The sequence below is a fragment of the Anabrus simplex genome, chromosome 1 (genome assembly GCF_040414725.1).
Source record: "Anabrus simplex isolate iqAnaSimp1 chromosome 1, ASM4041472v1, whole genome shotgun sequence".
Lineage (NCBI taxonomy): Eukaryota > Metazoa > Arthropoda > Insecta > Orthoptera > Tettigoniidae > Anabrus > Anabrus simplex.
In genome coordinates, this window is record NC_090265.1 from 1,118,795,364 (window position 1) to 1,118,815,810 (window position 20,447).

At 36.9% G+C, this 20,447-nt stretch overlaps 1 protein-coding gene across 10 annotated transcripts in view; it reads left to right on the forward strand.

The window, feature by feature from the left end:
• Obsc (Obscurin) overlaps window positions 1-20,447 on the forward strand; it is a 980,481-nt gene that overhangs the window by 736,944 nt on the left and 223,090 nt on the right. For all 10 annotated transcript variants that reach the window (XM_068225413.1, XM_068225414.1, XM_067137343.2 and 7 more), the window contains 3 exons: window positions 851-959; window positions 3,800-3,917; window positions 12,620-12,795. In XM_068225413.1, the coding sequence (XP_068081514.1) occupies window positions 851-959; window positions 3,800-3,917; window positions 12,620-12,795 (403 nt within the window). The remainder of the gene's footprint in view (window positions 1-850; window positions 960-3,799; window positions 3,918-12,619; window positions 12,796-20,447) is intronic.

Sequence of the window (20,447 nt, forward strand, 5' to 3'; positions counted from 1 at the left end):
CCCTCAAGAAATGACTGCAACCATGCCAGAACACTTCCCATGATATTCATCCGTCTTAATTTAAATAAAAGTCGTTACTGTGGGATTTGATCACAAGCTTTAGCCCAGTCCAAAGCCATGCAGTTTACCTGAATACTTTTAGATTTCTCCAGGGAGAACTGGCTTTCAGTATTCTCGTATATTAGTGGCTAGTGGATGTGGAAGAATGGGATAAAGAGAAAGCTGGTTTAACACAGGAAAAGGGAAGAGAGAAATATTAAGACTAATACAGGTTTTAAAAGACTAAGAACACTGTACAAGCATGGAATGAGAAAAGGAGTACAACACATCAATTTAAGTAACTGAAAGGAACAACAGGTATCATAATAATTTACATTACTGTGATACAATTGTGTCTGTTAAGTCTTCAGCTTGGAGGCACCACCAAATGCTATGCAGTTATAGGAAAACTGCAAAACCTGGTGGTTGTGCCATAACAAGGTGTACAAGGCATAATGAGGAGTGAGGTAGTTTGTCATTGCTTTCCTTGCTGGACCAGAAAGTACTATGGCAGCATGACCAGCCCTTCCTATAAGTAGCACATTTCATAACATCCAGGTGCTACAGTCGTGCTCCAAATGCCATTACTGAGCACCACCCTTATCCCAGCAACTTCCATATTGACACTGCCATAAATAAGACTGGGACTTTGGTAGAAGCTACATTTTTCCTTGTGCCAAGAGACAGATGTAAAAATACCATTCTGCTTCCATCAGAAAATAGCAACAATTACTGCATAAATAAAAATATTCCTAATCTCATTATATATTTGTGCTTTTCTTTATCAACTGTCTTATTTGTCTCATTCTAGCTGAGGTTCCTTCTTTTGTAAAGAATATTGAAGATCAGTCCGTCAAGGATTATGATGATGCTCAGTTCCGAGTAAGAGTGAATGGTGTTCCTAAACCACAAGTCAAATGGTGAGTATCCATGGGTCACAAGGGTATGCTACATTCTTTTACTTAAACGTAGAACACACAACTTACGGTGTATAACTGAATAAACTCTCTCCTTAATGCTAACATTGAAGTAATACAAAAATTATAGCTAAATATAAAAGATACAATGCTTAAAGCTTTTCAGAAAGAAACATTATAAAGACCCCTGTCCTGTTAACTCTTTTGTGAAAAATCCTCCGCAATGTCTGTATCTTTGGAATGAGTAGGTAGAGTGCCTGTCTTAATTTAAATAAAAGTCATTACTGGAAATTTAAAAAATTCTTCTTCTTTACCACATTTCTACCTTACCATAACTAAGTATCAGTTACCCCTGAAGATCATGGTTTATTCCCATTTCCCTTTATTTTCAGAAAGTAAATTATTTAAATATTTTTTCTAGATTATTACTTTACTTCCACATTGATACTTACCTTATTTACAGTCTTATGTGAATTGATCAGAACACAACAATAACATACACATGTTATGTGTTTTTTTCACTTATTCAGCTATTACATACATTTTATCTTTCATAATTAATTGGTAATTCCATACGTCCTCCTTTATGTTTCATAAGTTACATGATTTGGCATAGATTTCACAAGCTTTGAGAACATATTTTTAAGTTCATCACCATGATATCACACTTCAATTAGACTCTTGGAAATAGACTACAGATTTTCTATGAATTTTCTTAGACACCCTAGCACACAAATATTGGTGAATAATTTCTTTACTTCCTTTGAAGTGTATCAAGGAGCCAACTTGCCTTACTGGAAAATGCATGTCACCATCTGAAAATATTTTCTGGAGCTCCAAAGAACTTTCCTTTCCACTATCTTGAGGTACTGGCCATTTTTCATCTTGCCATTGACTGGCACTAAGGGTTTGGACTGTCATGCATGAAACACCCTCAAAACTTCATTCTTCTTCTTCTTCTTCGTCTTCTTCTTCATGGAGTTGACTCATTCTTTGCTCAGTACATACATTCAACCCTCTGCCCCTGCACTTCAAAGCGACTTTTATCGGAGGAAAAGGAAAATGCTTTCTTCCAGTGTTCTACTGTTCAGTCCTAATGACCACATGCCAACAAGATATATTTTCTGCACATTTTTCCTATTAGAAAGTTTATATTCTAAATATTACCGTCACATTGCATGACATTGCTCTCTCTAATATTGACATTGCTATAATAACAAGGAGCATTGTAATACCTGAAACCCCGTTAATGTGGAACTTTCTATCCCCATTCACACTTGGCTCCATCAAAGCGCACTTGACAATTATTTCATGGTTGTAGTCCTTCAGTACTAACTAGTCTCTTCTCATTGCCAGTACAGTGGCAGGCTTAGTGGCTCAAACGGTTGAGACGCTGGCCTTCTGACCCTAACTTGGCAGGTTCAATCCTGGCTCAGTCCGATGGTATTTGAAGGTGCTCAAATATGTCAGCCTCTTGTCGATAGATTTACTGGCATATAAAAGAATTCCTGCAGGGCAAAATTCCAGCACATCAGCGTCTCCAAAAATTGCCAAAAAGTAGTTAGTGGGACGTAAAAACAATAACTTTATTATTATTATTATTATTATTATTATTATTATTATTATTATTATTATTATTATTATTATTGATACAGAATTAAGTGGGTACTATCCAATATAATGTATTCCACAATTGAATTTGCAACATGTTCTGTTGTAAGTTGTTGCTCTCATTGTAACTTTAATTTCAATTTGATTTCGAGATTTTTAATCAGAATAACTTTTCAATGTACATTCCTTTATATATGATTGAACTATGTAAATGTATATGTTGTTTTAACATTCTGACATTTCTTGCACTTTCCGGTCTGTTCAGCTCCACTCCTAGTGAACTTTTCCAGAATTTCTTGATCTGTTCTATCGGTTTGAGCATGTTTCCTCAATTTTGATCTGTGTGAATCGACCACCACCATTCATATTCTGTCCTCCATTGATGAAGGCTGCAGCTGAACCTTTTGGACCTATTTTTTTCTTTTGTGGGTACTATATCCTCATATCCTTACACCACAATAGATGAAGACTTAAAAATCCTATGAACAAAAGGGCCCTTTATTCAATATTTTAGAGATCATCTACATTAACAAGAATCCTTCATATAATTTCAATGAAATAAATGAAAAAAGAAATATACTAATGGAAACTTTCACACCAATCATTGGCAGACAGTATTACAACAAAGATAAGTCCCATCCAGATTATTTGCCTTTCCTTCTTTTTCTTGAATTTATTGAATTGGCCATTCCTTTTTAATATACTTCAGTATTTATCTTGTGTTCTTACCTTATTCTCTCCATCTTCTCCCAGTTAGATTAATATATTGTCTGAGGGATGGTTTTCTAGTAGTTCTTCTCCATAAAAGAATAAGCATCACCACTAGCACTTTTTTAAAAATATTTTTTATAAATGCTATTTGTTCGGGGTGTCAACCTAGAAAGATCTTTTGCCCCTACTTGTACCATATGTTAGGAACCTGCATGTATTTGGAAATTGCGGAAGTGTAAAGTGTTGAATCTGAGGAAAGGAACATTAAGCACGACACAAACACCCAGTCCCCAGGCCAGGGATATTAATCATACCACTAGCTCTTACTTTAATGTCTATATGCCTTTGTATGGAAGGCCTCCCAACATAACTTCCCTCGTAGAGTATGCATTCTTTGAGTTTAGTGTGAAATGGTATCTGTTCAAAATAGGGAAGCTTGGCAGAGTATTTCCGCCTTGAGCAGAAGAGAGAGAAGACATGGACTGCCTGTTAAAGTTGAATGCATTATTAAATGCTTTCAGGTTCAAGGATGGCAAGGAGCTGCAGTCTGGTAGTCGCCTTACAATTGAGACAGATTCTGAAGTCCTTGTATCAAGTTCCCTCAGTATTCAGCACTTTGAGGAGTCAGATGTTGGTCGGGTAAGATACACATGCTTTCATTTAGAAGTTATGTTCCCTCTATAAACACTATCTGAAATTCATCATCATACAGAAATTAACAAAATAACACACTTGAAACATACCTTAAAATTTCTCATTAAGTTGTAATCACAATCTGTCCAACTGAAATATTTTAGTTATTTTCATTAAAAATAATGTAATAGAAAAAAGAAAGTGATACCATCCAAGTGTTGTTAAGTTAATTACTCGGCTATAAGGTATAATTCCTGAAGGAAAGAAGGCAACATTTGATATTACCCATCACTGAACATCCAAAGAAGATCTTCAGAGCTTGAAAATTCAAGAATTATTTATCGGAATATTTTTCCATCAATAGCCTGTTTAATATCTTCTGATGCTCCTCCTTTAAAAGTGAGACACATACTTTCTAGTCTTATCTTTACTCATTTGTCAGCTAAAATGTTATGCTTTCGGCCTTTTGTGGTTCTGTACCACATACAGTAGAAGTCCGATAGTCTGGCACGTTCGGGACTGGCCCGGTACCGGATTACTGAAAATGCCGGACTATTGGGCGGTACCTCTTACTATGATATAGGTTAAGGCATACAGCGAAAACAGCTGTAACACGCGTTTTGCATTAAAATGTTGATCAGCAGAATCATTAGTTTAATAACACACTCCTCTTTTCAAACGTGTTGTTTCTTATTGCCATTCCATAATAATGCCGGAGTTCATCGATGTTTTTATCTGTAAGTCTTCCTTTACCATTTAGAGTCTTTCCATCTACAACTTCTCTTTTTCTTCTGTCCGTTTGAATTTTTGAAGGCATGTTCCCATCCGTTTTTGAACGTGGCCCATGCATTCAATTACTGAAATCTGTTTTTTTATCATATGGTTGGCTTTCCAGTATCAGTATAGTACACAGCCTTCTAGGCTGAATATTTCCAGAGATAAAGATATTTAAGTAAGTCAATGCATAACAAAGGTATTGTATCAGATACATATGCACTATTAACTTTGAAATAATATAAAATACACTTCGATTGGTTTCGACAAACAATGCATCAGAATGTTCATGAGAGATCATTATTAAGAGATAATAACATTTTAAAAACTCCTGGAATCGTGCCAGACCATCGGGCGTTCTGACTGTTGGATGCCAGACTAATGGAATTCTACTGTACCAAACTCCCTATTTGTTGTATACATCAACATAACTCTTTTTCAGGGTGGGTGGCAAATCAGAAAACTAATTTTCTTTAGTGTGACATTTGATATTAAAAATATAAATGAGATTTGGTTATGCTTTACAACTGTATTGGATTGGAATAACACTTACTACATTTTTAACATGCAAAGGAAAAATTGTAATGCCATGATTTTATTTACAATTAGCTGTACGTACCCATTGTTACCCACACAGATAAACGGTAAATATAATTTTTTTTCCCAGAATTTTTGCCAGATAATGTCTTATATATATATTTACATATGCAGGGTGAATCGCCTAAAACTTCCACCCTAAATATTTCTGAAATGGAAGACTGATGCATTATTATTAGATAATTCTGTTTTAAATCTTTTAAAAGAAAAGCCTACCTGGTGGCCATGATTGTTAAGGCATTGAAGTCTAAATAGTCTGACACCGTGGTTAGCTGGTTCTGGTTCCGTTGTTCGAATAAAATGTCGTTGTTAGAATGTTGGCCGGTAGGGTAGGGGAGGTGGTGGTGTACAATTTCTAATCACTAGATTGCGTGCCAAAAGCCTAGATTAAATTCCAAACCTCTCCACATAGCTGGTATGGAGTGAGGGCATATGACACTGTTGATGGCGATTCATCCGTCTGATGAGGACATTGAGCCTTGAGCTACTATCCTATACACGTCATTCATTTCATCTAATTAACTCCTCTGATGAGGTTGACATCGGGAAGGGCACGACACGCCACGACGGATTCATCTCACCTCATACCCGACACCATAGAGAAACGGGACAAGGGTTGGACAAACAATCTTTTAAAAGAGAAAAGGTCCATATTCCCTCTTATGAAGTTGATCTAAACTGGCAACTCATTTTCATATATAGAATATTTAGAAGATCTCATTAATTTTATCATAACACCAGATCAAAAGACCTCACCTCCATCCACTTTTTATGTCTTAAGACAGTATGGTTACAATAATATTTAATATCAAGTGAAACTGTTCATCTAAACAAAAGATCATACTGTGCAGCCATTAAGCTGTTTCTGTCACCTCTGAATTCTGATCAGCTGTGATATAATTTTGAATTAGGAGCAGACAAACTACCGATATTTACAATTTTTAAAACTATGATAGCTTTTAAAGTACTTGTACTAGAATCCTGAAAAAAAAAAAAAACAGAAACCCACACCATTGACATTCAAATTTAATTTAATTTAATTTTGTTAATATCGATAGGTATTGTTTCATTTGAAAATATGTCTATAAAATAAACAGACATTTTAATAATTATTGAAATCTGGGCTAGAATTATGAGCCCTTGCTTACACTTCATATCTGTGAAAACAGCACATCAATAGCACCTTCCATTTCAGAAATATTTGGGGTGCAAGTTTTAGGTAAAGTAAACTCGTGTCCTCATCCCGAGGTGGTGCAGCTCTTTTCAGGCATACCCCCAATGGAGGTGAGCTGCATGTACCATTTCAACCACATACCAGCCCTCCTGCCATTCTTAAATTTCTGGCAGTACCGGGAATCGAACCCGGACCTCCGAGGACGGCAGCTAATAGCACTAACCGTTACGCTAGGGAGGCGGACCAAGTTTTAGGTGATTCACCCTGTATATTTTTCACTTCTTAGCAGCAGGACGATGCTCCCCTGTCTCGGGGTTTAGTTGGCACTCTGCTCGTCTTCAAGAAATTTGAGAAAATTCATCCTGTTTAAATTTTGAACACAGCAGAAGTTGTAAATTGAATTTTAATAAGATTCTCATCAAGGAATATATTTTTAATTTCATATTTTATGCATTTTTGAACATAGTATTTAAATTATAATTTCAAAGCAAAATTCACACTTAACTTCAATTTGGTCTTTCCTTAGTTTAAATACCAAATTTCTTGCATGATGATAAAACAGACACAGATATGAATCTATTTGCTGCCGTCAAGTTACCTTAAATTCATCTGAAACATGTAAACAGCTAAAATTTCCAAAACACATCAGGCAGATTAAATTGTAATTCATTTATTTATCAAACTCCTGCAGAAATGCAAATGTGAAATAAATGTAAAGATATGGACAGAAGGTTACAAAATGAGGTCATCTAGGGGATCATGTGAAAATGTCAATGTCAGTTAATAACTAGATGTGCCAATTCATTCAGTCTCTCTTCTTTCACTGTCAAATGCAAATAAGTTTTCAGTTAGCTAAAATTTCACTCACAACTACAGGTTGTTACAGGAAGGACAGCCAATATTTGAAGCAGTGTTCAAATGTATGGGAAGAAACTCTCTAAACACTTCCCTAATGCTTCGACTCCATTCTTTGACCAGTCACTCAGAAAAACGCTTTTCCCATTTCTTCTTCCATCTCTGGAATTTATCTTTCAAGAAACTTTCTGAACTTGATTGGTCACTATTATATATGCAAACAGTTAACTGTACATCAGAGTTTGCTTTCATAGTGAATTTTGGGACAAGGTGTTTCAACTTAAGACAATCATTCTGATGTGTGGAGAAAAAAAAAGCTCTAACAATTTGCATCTCAATGTTAGGGACGTAAAGAGTGAAATGAAAGTTTTCCTCGGGGATTGAGTGAGAAGTGTTCTCATTATATTGTCTCCCAACCGGAAGCATTAATTGGATGTCGAAATCAGGCTCTTCACAGAGCTCTGCAACTTGTAGAAATACAGTAGCTGGTGAAATTCCTCAACAGAATTTTTTCTTCTTCAGCCAATATACTGATGATAACTTCAGCCTAGAATGAAAGAAATTCTAAACCCTATCATTTAATATTAAACTACCTATAGGCTATATCAAAAAAGGCTTTCACGGCCGCAGATCTTATAATCACAGCAATAGAACCAGCTTTTGGGTGGTTAGGCCGTGTGCATTATGCAGAGTTTCGTCCAGACGTGCCATTTGGACTCATCAGCTGGAATGGCACGCCCCTCCAGGACTCTGCTTAGCAGTGGCAGACCAAACTGTATGGCCCCGCCGTGTTAGCAAATCAAGTTTGCTAACCTGCTAAAGGAGAAAAAAGGCTTTCACGGCCGCAGATCTTATAATCACAGCAATAGAACCAGCTTTTGGGTGGTTAGGCCGTGTGCATTATGCAGAGTTTCGTCCAGACGTGCCATTTGGACTCATCAGCTGGAATGGCACGCCCCTCCGGGACTCTGCTTAGCAGTGGCAGACCAAACTGTGTGGCCCCGCCGTGTTAGCAAATCAAGTTTGCTAACCTGCTAAAGGAGAAATGATTTCTCCATTTAAAAAATGCTCCCCCATTGGAGATACAATATCAAAAAAGGCTTTCACGGCCGCATATCTTATATTATATTATAGCTGCTTATACAAATTAAATGTTAAAAATGCTTTTCTGTTTAGACTGTTACAGTTTTGAAAAAATTATAACATAGCTGTTTATATAAATATCATTAGGATAAAAATGGTTTGTTAAATGTTCACTTTACATTTTGCAACTTCAACTATAGAGCAGTCGAGTTACAACATGCAAAATAAGGAACATTTGTTGTTAAGTAATGAGACTTTCCTAACTGTCTGACTATCTTTTGAAACATATAAAAACTGCTTTAAAATTGAAAATTATGAATATCTGTATTTAAAATGGAAATTATGAAAATTAACATTCATTAAATAAAATACACAATCGTCGAACCCTGGACTCACACTTACTTCTTACCTGCTTACTTACACATACGTTATTTGAAGGGCGCCAGCTACCTCTCAGTGCAGCAATAATAGAATGAGAATCTTGACTATCTCTAGGGTGTGGGGTAATAAGCTTACTTTTGACAACATACCACATAAGTTCTGGGAAAAAGAGATTGGCGTTCGGTTTCCCCATTAATTTTGAGGTTAAGATATTTTACTGTCATTGAAATAAAACTATGAATTCGTTTGATAGAACAAAATATATTCTTTAAATAATATATAAAAAATAGTGAGTCTTGTTGTGATAAAACAGATGAGAATATGAAATTATGACATTGCAACTGAAAGAAACTAGGCATGAATTTGAATTCTTCTTGACCGGACATTTAACAATTTATACGAAATATTTCCCTCACTGATTCATTGACTGTACCTTCAACACTTTGAGTGTAATTACGACGTATTCCTTTGATCTGGTGTTTACTGTAGATGTGTCACACCTAACTTGGTGATATATCCTTGTGACTGCTTCTTCTCCATATCATCTGACTTCTTTGTAAGTCAATATGGTATTACCTCATAGTAGGTGGTATCCCTCTCGGACTCCATGGTAAGTCCTTGCGTCCGTGTCTTCAACTAAGTAACCGACCAACTTTGGCCTCACTCTCTCAATGACCAATAATTAATGGCTCGCTGAGTCTTCTCCATCTCTCGTTCACACTCGTTGACTGACCGACTGAGGCCTCTTCATCTAGTAGACTTCTTCACTGTTCAGCTTCCGTTTAAATAATGACTGTTCACTTATCCATTTTGACTTCTTCACTGTACTGCTTCCGTTTAAATAATGACTGACGCTACAATATGCACCCACCTTTTATAGACGTTGGTTGACACAGCTACGTAATCTCCAGAAATAACAATGACATACTCCCACAACGCCTCAAACCGTTGCATGTAATGGTGAAATCCCCTGGGGCGGCCGAGTCTCTGAGCGAATTGCTAAAAGCTCACGATGACGTAGCCATGACGTGGCGATGACTTGGCAGAATCACCAGTAGTGCAAAATATAACAACGTCACATCCACATCTGATACATCGAAACTCTCACTGTACAGATATTTAATGTTAATTTACATATATGTATATATGCATACACTCAATTACAAATACGCAAGCGACAAGCATTGTATAATGGAATTGAATAATAATTATAACAAAATAATAGTAATCTCACAGATAAAATAATAATAATACAGACAAAATAATAATAATAATAATATCACAGATGCAATAATAATAGTAAAATACAGATATTACCTTGTAACTGGATTTGAACCGTTACAGTAAATCAAAGAAAAATGCCACAAATAAATGTGCTAACGTGTTTTGTTGCCTCAAGATGTCAAGACTGCAACTCTGTGGAGCCTGAAGGTAAAAGTGAAGCAAGTGATTCAATTACTGACAAGGCAGTAATGAGTTCACACTTGTTGGTATCTTCAGGCAGCATTTAAGAGACATTATTTATGAAATTGTAAACTTGTAAATTGGCCACTCACTGTATTGCAGTTTTCACATCCCTGGGCATGCAGGTAAGACTAATCAATGTCATAGCTCACAGGAGTGTCCAGTAAAGTGTCTGCCAAGCCTTTGCCTTCAACAAATGTGAGAGATCATTTTATGAAGCACACCACAATGCAGAACTGATCCTTCTTAGAAAAATCTTGAGATTCAGCTATGAAAGAACTTTTCTGTTCTAACCTCATCAACTACTTGTTTTATTATGAGTGTGTCACATGCTGAAACAACCTTTCTGTGTTTCCCAACTCAAATAAGTAGAATTTTTAGAAACTGTATCTGGATGAGATTGCAGATCTGAATCACCAGCAACAATTTGAAATCTGCCGAAGAAGCAATCAGAATTATACGGTATATATATATACAAAATGAGTAGCCCATTTGTGAAGGCAGTTATACCTACTTTGGATTCTAAAAAGAAGTCCCTTATTTAATACGTGATTAAAAGAGATACATTGAAGCTCTTTCTAGCAGCAAAATCAATTTAGCTGCTTTTGAAAATAACCTACTCAAATTTGAGTTAAATTCCAATTTACAGTATATGTAAAAGCATATCCATATGAGGAAGATGAAAAATTAAGAACTTCAATAATTAATCTTAGAGAATATAGTAGTTCAGTATATATACACTCATCATCATCATCATCATCATTTCCCTTTATCCAGCTGTAGCCGGGTAGGGGCAAATATGGTTCCTCTCCACTTTCTTCGGTCTTTCCACCACTCCTCCTCCAACACTGTGTCCCAGTCCAGGTTTCTTTCTATAATGCTGCGTTGGATGGTATCCTTCCATCTCAATCGAGGTCGTCCACGGCCTCTCCTTCCTTGGATTTGCATTTCCATCACCTTTTTTGGCATTCTTTCGTCGCTCATTCGCTTTATGTGCCCAAACCATCTTAGTCGGCTCTTCTCTATTCTATCATTCATTTTTTCCACTCCAATTTCTTCCCGGATTTTCTCATTCCTTATTTTGTCTCGTCTACTCTTCTGTATCATACTCCTCAAGAATTTCATTTCGGCTGCCTGTATTCGACTCTCATCCTTCTTTGTCATTGTCCAAGTTTCTGCTCCGTAAGTTGTTATGGGTACATAATACATCTTGTACATAGTATCCTTTGCTTCCATTGGCACATCTTTGTCCCATAACATATTTCTTACACTATGATAGAAACTATATATACACTATGCCAAGAAAATAATATTGTTACCTGATAAGAGATCAAAAGTATCCATTATTTTCGGATATCTCATCTCTCAGTTTTATTTTAAAGCATTCCACCCCTAAAGGGTTAAATGGATCTAATTCCGGAAGCAAAATTAATCATCCCTCCAAAACCGTTAGGTGACCAAAGTTGTAATTTTATAAGAAGGTTGTTCTTTTATGTCCAAGGTGTCAAGTATCATATGCTTCAAAATATTTCTCCCCTAAGTGATTTATATGAGGGTTAACTCTGAAATCACAATATTTATTCTTCTTAAACTGTTTCATATATAAACTTAAAATTGTACATGTCCTAGGTGTTAAATAGGAAAAAAATGTAGAATATTTTACTCCTAAAACAAAACATTCATTCTTCACATTACTATATGACAGGATATACAGTAGATGCTGATTCCCATAGGGAACCTGCAATATTTGTCCCGAATGAGTTAATTTACAATACCAATATATTTGGTCCATTATTGGACATTATAAATTTTCCAGCTCCAAGTAGCCTACACAGTGGCCTTCACGGTATGCACTAGCATGCATCTTGGTAGGTGTGTTATTTACCAACTGATGAACCCAACTTAGCACACTGGCAACCAGGAATGAGTTAGCTAGAAAATTTATGATGTCCAATAACAGACCAAATATATTGGTATTACCATATGACATACAAAATCAAAATTTTGCAGATTGTTCGCTCCTACATTCTGTATGTTAAATAAGGTATAGTTTTTAAACATTCTAATTCTATGGTGTTCAAATGAGTGTTAAATCCAAAAATAAATAATCATTCTTCGATAACCATTTGACGTACAAACTGGGGGTGTATTTTACAGACTTAGCCAACAATGGACTCCCCAAAATGTTAAACTTTGAATGATAACTTTCATTTTAAATCATAGCAAAGCAGAGGCACTTTGCTATTCATCAATATGACAGTTAACTGAAATTTGAATACAAATTATTTCTAATTATTTAGAATGATTCCTCTTAATGGGTTTTTTAAAATTTTAATTTAATATTACCTTATTTAATTATTATCTTGTGTTGGTGTTCCAGTATGCTGCAAAAGCTTCCAACTTGGTTGGTGATGCAGAAACCAGTGCCAATTTGATTATGACACAACTTCCTCCAAGCTTTGGTCGTCCTCTGGATCGAGCTGCAGAAGTAGATGAGAATGATTTGTTGGACCTGAAATGCAAATTGAATGGAAGTCCCATCCCCAAAGTCCAATGGTAAGAACAATGTGTATACATTTCCATCTTTCTTTAACTTTTATGAGTATTCTTTCACATAATTTTCAAGACATCTTATGAGTATTATTTATGTTTCTTGAGTTTCTGTTTTTCAGTTAACTTTCTCGAACACAGTTTTGTTGACATGTACAACAGATAATCCAGGAATATGAGGAAAATTAATTATCAATTATGATTTACCTATGATAGGATTTAATAACTAAAAGTGGGTGTGATAGCCAAGTGGCATTGTCCCTGATTTCCCACCAAGATAGTCATGGTTTGAATCCCAGCTACCGGTAATGCATGCAGGATTTTTAAATAAAGTTGCTTCACTGTAGTTTAGATCCCATCCAAAACTGAAGGCCCCATGGCTATAATTGTGACATCAGTAGTCACATAAAACTACAAGCTTGCTGATATTAATCAGGTCTCACAAGAATTGCTGCATAACAGTTACAACAGGTGGGAGAATGAATTATGAGACAGGTATAGTGTATCTGTTATTAATAATTGTCTGCTAGGTACTATGAATAAGAGGGAACAACTAAATTAAACTCTGTTTAATCATAAGATAAGGGAATGGATTAACACACTACAAATGTGGCTGTAAAAATATACAGTATATAAGATTAGCTGTAGTACCCGTCATTGATGGGATAATCACATAGCATATGCATGATTATATTTTTGTCCACACCTCACATTGTTTCCCAGATTCTGATGCACATAAAAGGGCATGGCTCTCCTTGCCAGCGGCTTGTCTTGACATAACGTTCTTGCTCTCTTGCTTTCTGGGGCCCTTTGCAGTTTTATTTCTTTTCCTTGTTGCTGATCTTGATTTGATCTCTTCCTTCCAGTATAAAAGAAAGCAGAGTATTAGGTTAATATTAAAAAATACTGACAGATGTACAAAGCCTTTGAATGTTGCTGAAATGATCTTTATAGTGACTCTCATTACACTCTATAGAGCTAGTTACCGGTTCTTGGACTTTCACATGATTGCCATTGATATATACCTTAGCCTATTTTGCACCATATCAGAAAAAGGTATAAAACAAAATTTCACCATTTGTTATTTTTGTGTAAAACCAATGGTAAGAGAGGTAGAGCACATAGTTTTATTCTTTTGGACTCTTGTGAGGCACCCCTTCCTGGTGAAATGTTTGGACAACTTGTAGCTAGGACCTTGCTCAACCATTTTTGAAACTGTAATACCAAGTTTCATTAAAGTCTACCCATCCATTTTCCCTGATGAGGTAACAGACACAGACAGACAAATATTACCGTATTGGAAAGAGATGTAGAACAAAAATTTTCAATGAGCTTCTTCTTCTTCTTCTTCTTCTTCTTCTTGTCGTTTGGGCCTACTGAGGACCACGGGGCTCGTTTCGACTCCTTGTATGGAAATTCTGTTTTTTCTTTGCCCAGAGAGCTTTCATCTTCTGGCTGTGTGCTTGTTTCCTTTCCTCGGTCCACTTCGGTCGTGTTGTGCCTGTACTCTGTCTGCCGGTGAGAGACTCTGGAAAGACACCTTGAAAGGTTAACTGCCGGAATAATACACGATCCTGTATGGTTTGTTCTGAAATCCCCAGCTGTTCTCAGTCGGACTTCACTGTGGTGATCCATTTATTTTTGGACGCTTTCCCTCTGCCTGTAGTGGTAAAGATCTTGCTGGTAAGTCTGTAAGTACTCATACGAGTCAAATGCCCATAGAAAGTCAATCGCCTCTTCCTCACGGATGTAACTATGTCTTCTTGATGGTCATAGATCTCTTTGTTGTGCCTTATCCTGTAAGTACCATCCCCTTCTCTTATTGGTCCTAAAATCCTCCTTAGTATTTTTCATTCCTTGAGCTCTAGCTTCCTCAGTGGACCTTTTCTGTTCATCAGAAGACACTCAGAGGCGTACAGTACGGACAGTCTTACTACTGAATTGTAATGTTGGAGTTTAAGGTTCTTAGAGAGGCACTTGGATGTATAGATGCTCTTACAGGTATGGTAGATCCTTTCCAACTTGGTGCATCTGGTGTCTGTTGCTAATGTCTCATTCTCGGTTGCTGAAATCCACTCCCCTACGTACTTCACTGCAGGAATCTTACGAATGGTGGTGTTTTCCAGTGGCATAGTAGGTGGGACTCCCTTTATGTTAGTCATGAACTCAGTTTTCTTTATATTGACCCTCAAGCCGGTTTTAGTTGCTATGGTATAGAGGCTCTGTAGCTGGTGAGTAGCTTCTTCTATGTTGTTGGCTAATAAGGTAAGGTCGTCGGCAACGGCCAGGCAAGGTACACTGAGATTATCTTTCTTGTAGCCAATTTGCAGTCCACCTCCTGGAGGTAATGTGGCAGTCCATTCCCTGATAATCTTCTCTAGAACGCAATTAAAGAGAATGCAAGAAATTCCATCACCTTGTCTAACTCCTGTTTGGATAGAGAATCTATTGAATCATATGCCTTCTGGAAGTCCACTAGTATGACTACCCATTGGTGTCCGCCACAATTCTTGTACCTCAGGATTGTCTTGAGGTTCTGTATCTGCTCTGTGCAAGATCTATTTGCGCGAAAACCAGCCTGATATTCACCTAATTGGGAATCTATTTGACTGACCACTCTGGTTTGCAGGGCTTTAGAAAAGAACTTGTACGTAACCGATATAAGAGAGATGCCTCTGTAGTTGTCTAGGTCTATCTTACTACCTTTCTTGTGTAGAGGATGGATCACCGCTGAGGTCCATTCCTCAGGTAAGGTCTCCGTCGCCCAGATATCCTCTATGATCTGATGGATGCTTTGTATGGATTGTTCGTCAGCATGTTTCCACATCTCTGCTACTATACCGTCTTCACCTGAGGCCTTGTTGTTCTTTAGGCTCTTGATAATCTCCCTTATTTCTTCAATGGTTGGCAGTGTGGAGTCTCAGTTTCTGGAAAGAGGCTCAGAGAATGTGAGTCTCTCTTTAGGTTCCTCTGCGTTGAGGAGCTGTTTGAAATACCCTGCAAGAGTATTGGTACAATCCTTGTTGTTGAACTGAACCTTCCCATCAGGTCCACGAAGATGAAGGGTGGGAGCTGTGTATTTCGTTGTCTGTTTTCAGAGTTCTCTGTAGAAATCTCTTGAGTTGTGCCTCTTAAAGTCCTCTTCCACCTGTTGTATTAGAACCTTGTTATGGTTCCTCTTAGCCTGTCGTACTATACTGGCAGTTATTTTCCTTTGAGTAAGGAAGGCCTGGTAGTTAGCCTCATTTTTGCATTGGTTCCACGTGACCCAGGCTCTGCGTCTATCTTCTATAGCATGGTCACATGTAGTGGTCCACCATGGATGTTTTCCTTTGTTGGATGAGGCAGGCATGGTCTTTTGAGCAGCGTCCAGTAGAGCTTTTTGTAGGTTGGGCCACCCTTGCTTCTGTGTGTTTTCTTTCAGAGTGAGCTATTTTAATGTAAAACCAACTGTATGAGACCTTCATTGAGTTTTATTCTTTAAGCCCCTTGTGAAGCACCCCCTCCTTATGAAAGTTTTGAAAACTTATAGCTGAAATCCTACTTGACCTTTTTTGAAACTGTAATACCAAGTTTCATTCAAATCCACCCATTGATTTTCCCCCAATGCTGTAACAGACAGAGACAAACATTAAATTGAACTTGACATAGGTCATTACAATGACAGTATTCTTGTCAGAATACAATATTAACCAACTGGAATGTCACGGTTAAACTCAATGCTATCATATGAAATCCTCGTTCAAATGAAAGCACGAACATTTTCTAACTTTTAACGGACCGTACTATGCTGGCATTCTAACAGTGCTAGGTTCCAGAACTAGAATGACCAGGCTGTAGACAGCTCTGAACACTCCTATGCTTTATTCCGTTACATGTGCATACTGCTCAACCTAATTAGTGCCTCAGACCGGGGATCGAATAGCTGCAATACTGTAATGAATCATTGTGTTATGTACTAGTTATCAGAAAGTTTATGAACCAGAGGAATGGCATGCTAAAAAAGAAAAAAGAAGAGAAAGTTATCTAGCTTCCCAGCTACTTCCTTCCAATATCCAGGCAGGCTGTTTTACTCAAGATGCAGCAATAATTCCACCATTTGGAGATGAGTGGCAGCAGAAGAAACAAAGAACATCACAACAAACAATGGTCAATGTAATGTTATTGTAGATCAATTTTATGAGCTTTCGATAATGTAGGCCTTGACATTTATTTTTCTTCCGACTCTGTGATATTAGGGCATGTAATATAAAGGGAGTCCTTCCTCCTTTCATGACTTCTTCTTGTCTTATTCTTCAGGCAATCGTTCCTTTATAATATTTTTCTCATTTTTATAATCATCTTCACAATTTTGCTTGTCGATATGGACTGACGACCATGCTGTTTTCAGTGATGACACTTGACGTTTTGAAAAGTGTTACCACACTCCATTCTAAGAGTATATCTGTTTAAATCGACACCATCTTTATTCCAAGCATTCTTTTCTGAGGAATATACGAGTAGAATACATGGCCAACAGTACAGTTTATTCATTTTCACACATAACCAATTCAGATCTATGTACCACGAGTCATGAAAATATCGTACTGTTCTTTTTGATTCCTTGACTACCATACATTTTTAAGAGAAGGCTTCGGTCTACCTTTTTTAATTATGTTTTTCTTTTCTTCAAATGTTCTTAAACGAAAATGGGCCCGCCAACTCACTTGCTTTCGAGGTGGAAGTGACAGCACTCATTTTAATGTTTAATACATTGTGCAGACCTATAGGCTATCCTTACCTAACATAAATTCACACTTTAACAAGAAAAGTCACATCATATTATAATAGAAAACAATAATATAACAACGCACTGTTGAGCATGGCAGAAAGAAAAGACAGAACAGCTCAGCACCGACATTATATAAACTACAGTAACATTTCCACTTTCCATTGTGGTAACATGACAAGAGAACATACCAGGATACATCTCAGTGTCGAGGGGAGAGGGGCCTTTCTTGGCACAGGTGCAGTAATACTCAACTAGCTCTTAGAAGAGATTCAGAGCGTAACCACTGCATGAAGTTGGTAACAGCCTCTCGCTTAGCTTTGATGGTGACAGTTTATTGCAATAGAGTTCTCGCAGCACATCCAGGTGAAGAAACAAGAATATTAAATATTAGTTTTAAAGAATATTCGATTTTTATATCTTCAAACTCTTACCCATGGTAATACTAGCATCACTGGCGGTTTTACACCTTAAAAAAATTGTGACAAAAACCAATGCCAATTAACACGCAGTGCTCGGTGTTGATATGAACTCAGCAACAAAAGTCTAAATTCATGAATTCTATTATCATAGTCGGAAATGATCAGAAATTGTGTTCTTTATAACTTTTGTTATGTATTACTTTCCAATAGGACCAATAACATGCATATTTTAAAGCTAAATTTTAGGCACCTCCCCCTAAACTACCATCTCATTCCATGTGAATAAAATTATTTATGTCTTAGACTTTAGTGCCTTATTCCCTGACTTTACATACTGATTTTCACTTAATTCTGTTCATACATTTTCTCGTGGCTTAGCGTTGATATGGAATTAGCAACAAAAATCAAAATTCATTAATATCTCTTTTATCATAGCTGGTATGGTAAAATAAACTCGTGTCCTCATCCTAATGTGGTGCAGCTCTTTTCAGATATCCCCCAATGGAGGTGAGCTGCACATACCATTTTAACCCCATACCAACCATCCTGTCATTCTTAAATTTCTTGGGGTACCAGGAATTGAACCCGGCCTCCTGAGGACAGCAGCTAATAGTGCTAACCATTACGCTAAGAAGGCGGACGCCAGTACGCTAAAAATGTATAAGACACAAATGATCGTAAATTTAATTCTATATAACTTAAGTTATGTAGTAGTTATCAGTAGGACTACTAATAACAGATTTTTGAGAATTAAATTTTAGGCCTTCCCCTGAACTACCATTTCACTCAGCACAAATAAAATTATTTATAGCCTTAGATTGTAGTGCTTTATTCCCCGCCATTACATACCGATTTTCATTGAATTCTCTTCAGCCATTTTCTCGTGATGTGCGTATGTACAGACAGACAGACAGACAGACAGACAGACAGACAGATAGACAGACAGACAGACAGACAGACAGAGATGACGAAAAATTAAAAAGTGCATTTCCTTGTTACTGTGGACACAACCGATATGGAAATACCATTCTTTCTTAATTCTGAGCAATGTACAAACAAATCTCTTATTTTATATGTATATAGGTGGGCATAATTTGAAGATAAATACAGATATGTTATTTGTTACTTGTTTCTGAGTGTATAATTTCTTCTGCCAACAATCCATTTTCAGTCAGTGCTGTTTGCGCTTGTACTTCTGATGACTCAGTAGCCAATTTTAACATGCATCCACTCAAATTTCACTGGATGGATGCAGGGGGATGAATCTGCATTCTGATGGAGTATGTGCATGTGTCATTTAGACTCTTCATGCCTTTGACGCTCTTGCTGAAACAGTTGAACTGCAAGAGAGGTGGTTCGGCACCAAAGCAAGCAATCCTGGCAAGTGTGTCCCAGGTTTGAGGGTTGATATTTGTGACTTTCATGGTTTATGTGGGTCTTTATAATGCTTCAAAGGGCCTTGTGCCTGAGGAAAGTTTGCAGTACAAGAATTGGTGAGGAGTCTGGTGTCACTTATATGGCAGACATGCCCAGTCCACCAAAGCTGGTGACCAATGATTGAGGCTTCTACATGTTTATGCATGCTTTTCCATGAACTCCAAAATTGGAGACATAATTCTCCCATCTGATATTTAAGATTTAACAGAGTTTCTGTTCAAGAAAACACTCAAATTTCTTGATACAGCAGTACAGAGAACAAGTTTTACATCCATTGATAACGTTAAGATGATGACTGCTTTATACGCCACATGAGTTTGGTAAAAATCAAATCAAAATCAAAATCTCTTTATTTGCAAATGAGGTGTCTACCTCGGTGGCAAATGGTACACTAAAATACATTATTGTCAAGCACTAAATTTTAAATTAACAGGAGACGAAGAAAATTTTCCTAGAATACAATATTATACAATTTACGCTAATAATTTTTTCTATTAAACACGCACATCATCCTTAATAAATTTATATTGTTTACAAAATTCTACTTATAATATCTTACAAATATAGTCAACTCATATACAGTACGGTATGTGAAATTACTTCTAATAATACTATACAACTGGTATAAGATTAAAATTAACACTGAATTTATTCACATATTTATATTTTACCCATTTTGGAACCTAAGTAGCATAACGACCTGCTGCGTCTTAACCAGAGCCCCTTTTGCCACCACTTTTCAGAGTTCCTGAAGGGCCTTCACAGCTACCGTAGCGGTCCCAGGGCCCTCGAAGTCCCCACTGTACTTCACCCCTACAGGCAGTCCCCTACTTGGGCTGTCCAAACTCCTTAGACCAGGGGATGGAATTAATTTAATCACACACATTTATTATTTACAATATCCTGCACTGGTCGAATGCCCTCTAACATTTAATTTATTATCTCTGTTGTTGTTTATTCTCTTCTTGAATATCTGTACAGATTTTGGAAAAGGATCAAACACTACCCCTGGTAAACTGTTCCACTCCTTC